At 32.5% G+C, this 11159-nt stretch overlaps 2 protein-coding genes across 2 annotated transcripts in view; both read left to right on the forward strand.

Moving 5' to 3' along the window:
- Nucleotides 1-11159, forward strand: part of LOC119834436 — an 84233-nt gene that overhangs the window by 43174 nt on the left and 29900 nt on the right. The gene's annotated exons all lie outside the window — the stretch shown is intronic.
- LOC119834435 (TBC1 domain family member 23-like) lies at nucleotides 518-4298 on the forward strand. The gene is made up of 2 exons (XM_038358794.1): nucleotides 518-787; nucleotides 890-4298. The coding sequence occupies exons 1-2, from the start codon at nucleotides 759-761 to the stop codon at nucleotides 2895-2897; spliced, it is 2037 nt and encodes a 678-aa protein (XP_038214722.1). The 5' UTR covers nucleotides 518-758; the 3' UTR covers nucleotides 2898-4298.

Genomic DNA, 11159 nt, shown 5'->3' on the forward strand with positions numbered 1-11159 from the left:
ATTTCCGGCTTAAAATAAAAAAAAATACCTGATTTAATAATACAGCCGTATTCTTTTAATTCAAATTCATATACGCTACTTAAAAAAAGTTCCAGACGTTTCAGACGTGTTCCGAATCTAAAGATCCATTCGAATGGCCACCTCTAAAAGTTGTGTTTATTTCAAATAAAATGTAAACCCTTCACCGTATATAACATAGTCATAATCTTATAGTTTTTGCGTGATAAACGAACATACAAACAGACAAATAGTAAAAGAATAAAAATCCACATTGCATAGCAATTACTCCTTTTTTATTATTTAATCTGCAGACATGGTCTGGTAACTATCTTATTTTAATATGAATAGATCGACTCGGGGGCTTAAACCTGAGTAGGTAAAAATTGTTGTTCGCGAGATAAACGACGTGGACGGTGGAATATTATGTTGCTATTTTTAAATACGTTTGTAGAAGTTGTCAATGTCAGCTAAAGTCGAAATGTCAAGTGATTGCGATAACGATATGTGATTAAGTGAATTGACTATAACTTTTGAGTATCGACTAATATTATTCTGAAAAAAAAATAAGGACTATGTTTATTATTCTTGCTTGAACATAATCTTTTATACTAAAGTGATATAGTGAACAAGAGTATTGTGTCTTAATTAGCTATATTTAAGAAGAGCTTAGTTGGTGTAAAAGTGATTGGACGATTGGACGTTTTTGTAGGCCTTCACATATTACTTAGTTATTTTCTAGGACTAATCTTAATTTAAATATGACGGGAGAGGATGAAGATACGACTTGGTAAATATTCTTTTTTTAAATAATTTTTGCTTAATAATCGAGTTATTACACTATTACGCTCTCATTTATCTGCGATGTTTACATTACGATTTGTTATTTCAGGTTGATTGAGCTAGAATCTGCGCTTTTAGATGGTTGCTCAGCACAAGAAATTAATCTTATTACAAAAGGTAAAAAAATTCCCGATAGCCTCAGAGCAGATGTTTGGCTGTTATGTCTAAATTGTCAAGATAGTGGTAATCAATTGCTTTTGTTTGATGAAATATTTGATTTAGCAAACCAAAATGAGCTTCGAGACGATGTTAAAAAATTTGTCAAAAAACTTGATAATGATGATGATGAAAAGCTCTCTGTCATATCATATATTGAATCAATCATAACATTCTATTGTAAATCTAAATCAATTAATTACAGCTGTAATAATGGATTAGTTGAGATATTATATCCACTTCTAAGTTTAAAATTGCCAAGATCTGATACTTATAATTTATTTGAAATGATTTTAAAATTATACATTCCAAATGGTTGTGTGCCCAATGGTGTACCATTCCACATATTGAGATTGATTATACAATATCATGATCCTGAACTTTGTTCATTTTTGGACACAAAGCGCATCACTCCAGAACAATATTGCATGCCTTGGCTTCGATCCCTTTTTGCTGGCACCTGCAACTTAGAAGTTGTTCTCTTCATGTGGGACTTATATTTCCAAAGGTCTGATCCATTCTTTATTTTCTTTTTGTGTCTTATTATGATTATTAATGCGAGGGAACAGTTATTACAAATGAAAGATGAGGATAAGACAACTATAATTGAAACTTTAAGAAAAATGCCAGGTGATTTAGAAGCAAATGATGTCTCTGACTTCTGTTCTTTAGCTCATTACTATTCTTTGAAGACACCTGTGTCCTTCCGAGAGGATGTTTTAGAAGTACTATTTTCTGAGAGTGGCCTGGAAATCAATTCAAAATTATATTCTCAAGCGTTATGTCTTCCTTTGGCTGTCCATGAACTTATTGAGAGTGCAACTGTTGATGCAGTGGACTCTGACACTGTCAAATTCTTTTTAGTTGACTGTCGGCCAGCAGAACAGTATAATGCAGGTCACCTTTCTACCGCTTTTCATTTGGATTGCAACCTTATGTTACAAGAGCCTAATGCTTTCAACACTGCTGTTCAGGGATTGCTAAATGCACAACGCCAGGCATTGGCCGCTGGTTCCCTTGCAGCTGGAGAACATTTGTGTTTTGTTGGTTCTGGTAGAACTGAAGAAGATAGCTATGCTCATATGGTGGTGGCTTCCTTTCTTAAAAGAAATATAAAGCATGTTTCTATGCTTGATGGAGGTTTTGTTGCTATACATGATTACTTTGGGCCACATATGACAGATTGCTTAGAGGATCATAATCCAGCTACATGTTTGGTATGTGCTCCTAATAATAACAATTTAGGAAAAGAAGTGAGAAAATCCAAACGACGCGATAATATTCCAGCTATACAACTATTCAGCAAATTGTCGTCAGCAATGAAGGCAAAAAGTCAAGAGGTAAAAGGAAAACTAATTGAATATATTGTCAATCCTAATTCAGCAGCTAATATAAGTGAGTGGCATGTTTCTGCAACCGATAGGAAAGAAAATAGATATAGAAATGTTCCTCCAGTATTCAGTATCAATGATGAAGAGGAAGATGACTATTCCGATATGAGACGTGATGCTGTAAGCAGTGAAATGATGGATGAGGTCATAGATGTTCAGTCATTCCTTAAAAACCCAAATGTAATTGATAGTTTTCAATGTCAGGAAGTATTATACAATGGACATATGTATGATTCATATCTAGTGATAACGGAAACTCATTTGATAATTTTACGTGAAATTCCTAATAAAAAAGGCCAAGCAAAGGTGTTATCAAGGAGGTTACTCTCAACTATTGTTAAAATCACTGCAAAAAAGAGACATCCTGAGCTAATTACTTTTAAGTATGGTGTCCCTGATGGTGACAATTTGCTTATTAAAGATATGGACAGGTTTCTCATTCCAAATGCATCTTTAGCTACTAAAGTTGTATCAAATCAAATAGTCACACAGCTAGATAATAAACTATAAACAAGTTAACATATTGATTAGTATTGACTAGTAAATTTTCTTAAGTAGTTTACAAAGTCATTCTTGTAGTGTCTTATGTAAAGATAATGATAATAAAACTTAAAATAACATATATATCACATTATGCTTATGAGCACGGGAAAATCTTGATAGTCAGGTATTATTCTTTTTATAAATCAAAATAAGGATAAATTATAAATGCTAATTATGTCCACATAAGTTGGTTTTCATTATACCTACTTATTGAAATGTGATATGGACAATCAGTTTATAAAAATATATTTCCAAGATTGTGTACCTGACGTAATTAACATTTAAATTTCTATAAATAAACATCCCTTTTTAATTTTATTCTTTTTGAAAAAGTAATTTTTTTTTTGGTAAAGAAATATTGATATTTACTCATATTTGTTCATAAATTATGAGTAAAGATGCAAAAAAATTTGGAGCATGTTTTAATATAAGAATAATTAAAAACTTGCCATGATTAAGAATAATAAGTTATATTGTTTCTTAGATATCCAAGTGTTTGTCAAATTAAATAGGCACTTTCTTATTTATTTGTGCGTATTAGACACATTTTAGAAATTAAAATTTTCCTTTGTGTAAATATTTTGCAATAATTTTGTGTAAATTATTTAAAATTATTTATTGCTATTTAAAATGCACTCTATTCCATTGAACTTGAAAAAGTCCATAGAATATCATTAAATACATTTATTATCTGCCCAAATTTTATTTGTATTTACTATTATATATAAAATAAATGTAAAATAATCCTCAGGAAATTTGAAGTACACAACATGTGTTTTTTGATATCAAAATCATTTGCACTGATGCATGTAATGAGTTAAATTAAGAAATTTTAATTTATGTTGAAAAATTATGATGTAGAGATCAACAAGAAATCTAATATTTAATATTAAGTGTGTCACTATTTAGAAATATTACAAGTAAGTAATTAATCCAATCGAGACTTATAAGGGTTATAACACACCTTTAATTTGCTTTTCTACCTGTAAAACAATGTATGAATATTATTTTATATAATTTGGTGAGTATTGCGAGTACAATAACAATTTGAATTACATATAGATTATTGTTCTAACTATTAAACATATTGAGTATTGGTCGATGATTATGTATGATAAGTATGTTTTGAAAAATTTAATCATTCATTTTGTGTACCTTAGTATAAGTGTTGCTTATCACTACAAAACCATCACTTCTTTGGCCTGAAATTTTACAAAAATGTAAATTGATTGTAAATTACCTTACTGCTGTAATGCTAGGAAATATTAGATTACAAAATATTATTTAATAAGATTTTTAAGTTTGTTGTTGTCAATAGTTGTATCAATATTTCATTAATTATTTAAATTAAAATGTTGTTTATTTACTAATATTAATTTTATTTTTTTCTTTTGTTAATCCATGGAGTTCAATAGTTTGACTATTAAACAAGTAAAACTAGTTTATTTTTAGGTAGAAATTTGAACATATAAGTAATTTCCTTTGTTATTCTTGGATTAATTAGTAAGATATTATGCTTCCTACTTAAACATAGAAGTAACATTCAATCGAAGTTTTATTTTGTTCATTATATTCTTTTGTCTGCTAGTCGCGTGTTGAAACTTCACGTGCTTAGCACTTAGCAGTAGACCATAGATAAAGTAATGCATTCATTTAACATTTTCTTTGCATAGAGATTATATAGCAGAGTGATTTCAATAAAGAAATTTTAATGTGTGTAGGTACCAATTTCATTAGGTATGTGATGTTTTTCAACATGGTGTGATATTATATTAAAATTATTTTAAAGATATTTTGAAGATAGTATTAGTAGAATATGAATAAAATTGTTTGAAATACCCATGATTTTTATTTATTTTACCTTCCAATTAATAGTAAGTAAATGATATTAATTTTGTATTCATATATGCTAATATGCATAATGCGTTTGATAAAATGTGGATCAGGAAACGTATGGCAAACCGGTATTTTGGTATTTTTGGGTTGATGCATTAATTATACAAGATTGAGATTGACTTGGTACCTATAGGTAGTCATTGTTAGTCCCAGCCCCATTTCAATGTCTCGTGTAATTAACCATTATAATTGAAAAATACAGAATAAAAAAGTTAAAGGAATAAAATGGAGGATAAATCATTCATGATCTATATTATAGACTTCGTTTTTCTCCCCCTCTCCTGATTGCGAGAGATATTTGTAATATTTTAATTTTTTATTTTATCTTATTTTCTAATATATAAGATTGTCTTGTCACGGTGCTTGTTATCAAACTCCTTCCAACGGTGGACTGATTTTTTTTTAATTTTGATTATATCGGGTAGGTCTGAGAATTGCATAACATAAATTTTCATACCCCTCAGTGATAAGGGCAGAACGTTTGCCGGATCAGTTAAGACATACTTATCACCCACGGAGCGTTGAAGGATGAAATTTAAATAGTTTGTGTTATTCATTTAAGGCTTCATAGGCTATAGGTCAAGGTTGAAAAGAAAATGCAGATGTGATATTGGAGATCTGTATATTTATAGATTTTTAATTTAAACAGTAGATAGATTTTAATATATTAAAGATACACCATACAATAAACATGTTCATATCGCCATTATTTTCCGGCTAATCAATTGAACTGAAAAATGTTTATGATAATTGTTATCTGAGTGGGTGTCACCGTAAAATTGTAAACGCCGGTAGATTATAATGTATCCCGCGAGAATATATACTTGAGTCGAAAATGTGATACCTACTGATTGCAATACTGAACTACTACTACATACTAAACTACTACTGCTTGCAATTTAACGCATTATTTGTTGTACGAAAAGGGTATTCAATATGATGATTTAGGTTCGGTTGTTTATTTTAATTAAAAAGGCTCGGCTCCGTCGATCTGCAGAGAACGGTCGTTAGGGAGAAGTAAATTTTGAAACTGAGTGTGCGAGTCGAGCACGCTTCGGTACGAATTGGGCCAACTCGCCTCGGGGAAGTTACCACACCCCCACAGAAGTTCGACATGAAATAGTAGCATAGGCCCATATCCCTTTCCTCACCCTTCCTAGTCTATTCCTTTATTCCCGTCGTCAATCCTTTTTTTATCCTTTACCCCTTAAAAGCGAATAACACATTTGCAACGGACTTACCTCTGCAAATGCTTATGTGCGGTGGTGATCGCTTAGCATTAGGCGAACTGCAGCTCAGTTGCCCAATATTACATAAAAAATAAATAATGCCCCGACATAATACATAACTCCGATATATTCACATTATTCTTTGATTATTCAATGCTACGTACATTGGACTCATACGAGTTAGACTATACCTATTCTAACGGTTTTTACAATCTTACGGCGACAGAAACATAGTTTTTAGTGGAGTCCCGTATCTCCTAGTGGGGTATGGGGCAGATTATATACACCTGTTTCACTAATCAATTTTCTTTGTGGACAAGCAGGTGATCAGTCTTCTGTGTCCTGCCAGACTGACGTTTTTTTGTGCGTGCCTTCCGGAAATCGAACCCAGGACCCCTTGGACGCTAATCACTGCGCCAAGGAGGTGGTCACATCACATTCAAAAATAATAATTGAAGTGGGTTTAAAAATTATGCATACTTAAAATGTATAATTTAATTTTTTTATTATATGTAAACCTTATTAGATTAAGTCATTGGTTCACAACGTTAAGTCCTTTAAATGTCCGTTTCTTTGTGTCAAGAGAAACGTATCTACGAGATAATAATGAATGTTGTCATAATTGAGTTGTCATCCAAGTTTTTAATTAACTACGTGTTGCTCGCAGCTCCGCCCATGTGTAAGTCAGTTTTTGCGTAACCTGTGGAAACTATAATTATCCAGACCTATAGAAAATTAAATTTGTTTACGTAAACGTAAAACGTTGAAAACGCTCCTAATTATATGTAATTCATCTGTGAAAACCACGTTAAAATGGGTATAATGTACTTTATAACTTCGAAACTGCTGAACGCAGCAGTTTCGAAGTTATAAAGTACCAGACACAAAATTTTCCAAAATTAATTCTTTGTTTTCTCTCTTTTTTAATCGCCCCCTATTAGTTATTTGGAAAAATATGAATGTACAGACACTCGATTTTTACTGTCTTATTATATGTAATAGATAAGCTTAAATATTTTATTATTTATATGAAAACAATTTTATAAATAGTGAAATAATTGCTATTAAAATTAATTAAGATCGATGTTTTTAACTAAAATGAAACAATCTAATGTTATGTTATCAAAAACAAAAAAAAAGAGATATGATACACACAGGATGTCCCTCATGTGCTGTAAAAACTGTATGTTAAAATCCCTAACTTTGCACAACCGACATGTTTTGCCAATCCACTCCGTAACCACACTCTATGAAAACATAATCATAAATGTATGAACACACGCAGGTGGCTAAGGTGGGCGGATATTCAGGCAGGGGTCTATAAATACAGTTTGAAGAATAGGTCTTATTTTTGAAAAAAAAAATCATGTGAGATTTAATGAGTATTTTTTACGTTATCAGCGTATGCAGTAGGTACTATAAGTTCCATTGAGCATAGCGTGGGAGCACATGTGGGACACCTGTATATAGTCTGAAAAGTCCCTTTGCCGTATCCATTAGCTTCCAGAACACTCCCCTAACGGTTAAATCAATGATCGGAATTCTTGGTGTCGAAATTACGGCAGACGTCCAGTTTCGTGATTTTTTTGGAGGATAAAGCTACAGCTTCGAAAAAATTAGGGGTGCTCGCACGAGCGAGACGGTATTTCACACCGGCTCATTGTCTCCAACTCTATAAAGCTCAATGCTGGCCCCATATGGAATACTGTTCTCACCTCTGGGCCGGAACACCCCAATATCAACTCCTTCCAGACCTCCTCCTAGACCGCGTTCAGCGACGAGCCGTACGTATTATTATTGACGACACTGAGCTTTCCGATTCGCTTGATCCGCTCTCACCGCGGCGAGATGTTGCATCTACATGCGTGTTCTACAGGATCTATAATGGGGAGTGTTCTGAGGAACTTTTTGAACTGGTGCCAGCTGCCGAGTTCCACAGCCGCACCTCACGCCACAAATTAAAATATTATCCGCACCACCTGGATGTATGGCGCACTACTACTGTGCGCTTCTCTCGGCATTTTTTGCCAAGAACAACCCTCCTGTGGAAAGATCTACCATCTTCGGTGTTCCTAGGCACATTCCATGGGGATACCTTCAAGGAAAGGGCATATTATTATATCAAAGGCCGGCAACACATTCGCGATGTACCTAACAGCAAGTGCTTATGGGCGGCGGGTGTCACTTTCCATCGGGTGACCCGCCTGCTCGTTTGCCTGCTAGGCGATTAAAAAAAAAAGAAAATATATATATATATATATATATATATATATATATATATATATATATATATATACATACAAATCGAGAAATTAAAGTTCAAATTTCTAAGACTTGTTATATATAGTTTTTACTTTTTAATAGTACTCATAAAACTATTTATTGCAACAGTAGGAAATAAACGATTTGAAATTTATTAGCTGCGAAATTTAGTAGCTGCGCCCCGCGGTTTCACCCGCGTAAGTCCGTATCCCGTGGGAATATCGGGATAAAAGTTGCCTATATGTTATTCCAGTTGTCCAGCTGTCTACGTATCAAATTTCATTGCAATCGGTTCAATAGATTTTGCGTGAAAGAGCAACAAACACACACACAGCCTTACAAACTTTCGCATTTATAATATTAGTAGGAAGTACGATGGTAACATAACCTTTATTTTGTAAGCAGTATTTGATCTCCCAATAGTTGTATGGTCCCACGCTTTTATAGAAATTGTTGAAGGAAACTTCATATTTTTTATATAATAGAGGCAAATACATTGACGGGATATTTACACGTTGTTGCAACGCTGAGACATCATAATATGGCAAACAACCATCCATAAGGAGGAAGTAGGTTATGGGACGGATTTTCGTATTCACAATTAAATTTCGAGCAATATAATTTCGTTGTTATAAATGAAGGGCCATTAGGTAGTAAAAGTTAAACTTAGACCAGTGGAATTAGGCTTTGCTGTGGATAACTTCTATACAATAACTGCAACCCCGTGCCTCTGAAAGCGGCTCGACGGTACACAATGGAGTTTAGTCGGTTGCCCCCTGTTGTAGTGGGAGTCCGACTGGGTTATGACCCAGGGAACTGTCCCCGACGGCCTTGAATATGCGTAAATTTGCGTTTTCCAAGAAAAAAGGTGCGTGAGTGAGGGAGAGAAATTCGCTGTATCTGTATATCTACATCATTATCAATAATAATCAAAATTCTGTATTTAATCAGTCGCAGTGCTTGTAGATAGAGTGCCTGTTCATAATAAAAATCAAGTGGTATCTATTACCTGGTATTGCAATGTAATTGATTTCATAAAATATGTCACTGATATAATTGTGTCCGCACTTGGTTATAACCTGTTTTATCAATAAATATAGTGTTATTTTAAATTTAAGACCCAGGTTCCTGCAAAACAGTTTATAACATCGTGAGGTCACTTATTTTTCAAATGATTATTTTCGAATAAATGAATTATGATCTATGGTTTTCGAGATTTTTAAATCTAACACTAAAGTTATTATTATTTTATTCTACCTTATGATATAAGATGAAGAAGGTATAAAGACTAAGTTAGGTTATGTAAATATTCGAATTCAATATCGAGCTTATGTGATTGATATGATATTTCGTATAAAATATTTACATATTAGCCGGATGTAACAGATAATTGCTATACAAATAATTCATTTTATCACGGTTCATAGAGATTTTGCATGATTTTAAACAATAACTCATAAGTAAAGTATAAGTCTCTATTTATATATAAAACAATATATAGGTACCTAGGTATAAATGAAGAACTAACATTATTCGGAACGAGAAGCTATCAACTAATGTCCATATAATTATTTTAGTCCTAAAATATTTGATCCCAAGTAAACAAAGAGCCTTTTTAATAGTGTATCTAAAGGGCTTCAATCACTGTATCCATTCTATGCACGTCTACTTAAAATAATTTGGATTTGAGGCTTTGGTACAATTTGCGTATAACATTTCAACAATAATATAAATAAATAATTTGTAAACAAAATTAATTTATATTTACAAACTAGGTACTATCTCCAATGGAGTAATGATATGTTTTGGCGATTTCGATAAAATCTAGGCACAATAAGGTAACTTTAAAAACCTTATTTCACGATCATTATGACTATTAAATTTTGTTATCTAGGTATTTTCTTTTCAAAAGTCTATCTTATCAAGTTGAAAATCTTAATCTTAATTTGAAAATATTGATCGCGTTTATTGGATATTACTTAATTAAACAAGTATGATATGTATTTAATATTATGTTAAAAGGAACACAATGATATTTTTGTAATTAATATGCCAGGGACATCATTAGCAGACGCTGCTAAAATATTTATTTCTTGTTTGAATTATGCATAGGTATATTACCTATATTGAAACTATTTAGAGGAACTATAGATATAAGATATAGAGATATGTAGGAATGTATTACAAAAGTATCCAAATACTTGTTGAAATTCTATGCTTTTACTAGCCCGTAGCATGTTAATTACATTACACATTATATCGATGGTTTGTTATAAGCTCACAGCAGTGAGCCAGAGAACACGTTTAAGTCAAGCTCGCCTATTAAATATTTAATTGGTAAGCCCGAGCAATGTCTAAACTCGAATAATTTTATCACAGCCTGATTTCTAAAAACATTGAAAAGGTATTATTAGTCAAATGACAAAGAGAACTAATATAAAATGCGTAATAAAAGAGGAGATAATTGAAGTGCTGGCCACAGATGTGCTTTGTCCCGTAGTGAGGTTAGCGGCTAATTCTTCTTGCGCCGTAGGTCGTATTACATCCACTGAAACCAAAGAGAGAAAGTTGAATTTAAAATGAAGTATTGGCTTAGTGGTTCAATAAGATTCACTGTGTCCAAATTGTAAGTTGTGTATAAAGCGTTCTTGAACACGTTGTGCACGTAACTAGTTTTTGTGTTCTAACATCATGATAAGTTTGAATGAAATATATTTCTTTGTTTAAAGCAGTGGTGGCTCAGTGGTGAGAACCTCGGATTTCAAAATCGATAAGTCGGAGTTCGAGACCGGGCGAGCGCGCAGGAAATAAATTGATTTTTCAATTTCAATAACATCACCAC

Source organism: Zerene cesonia, chromosome 19 (assembly GCF_012273895.1).
Source record: "Zerene cesonia ecotype Mississippi chromosome 19, Zerene_cesonia_1.1, whole genome shotgun sequence".
In the NCBI taxonomy this organism is placed as follows: Eukaryota; Metazoa; Arthropoda; class Insecta; order Lepidoptera; family Pieridae; genus Zerene; species Zerene cesonia.

Bases quoted from the DNA above. Each gene is read 5' to 3' on its own strand.
- LOC119834435 (XM_038358794.1), top strand. From the start codon at position 759: ATGACGGGAGAGGATGAAGATACGACTTG. The intron at 788-889 runs GTAAATATTCTT...TTGTTATTTCAG, and splicing joins GAGGATGAAGATACGACTTG to GTTGATTGAGCTAGAATCTG.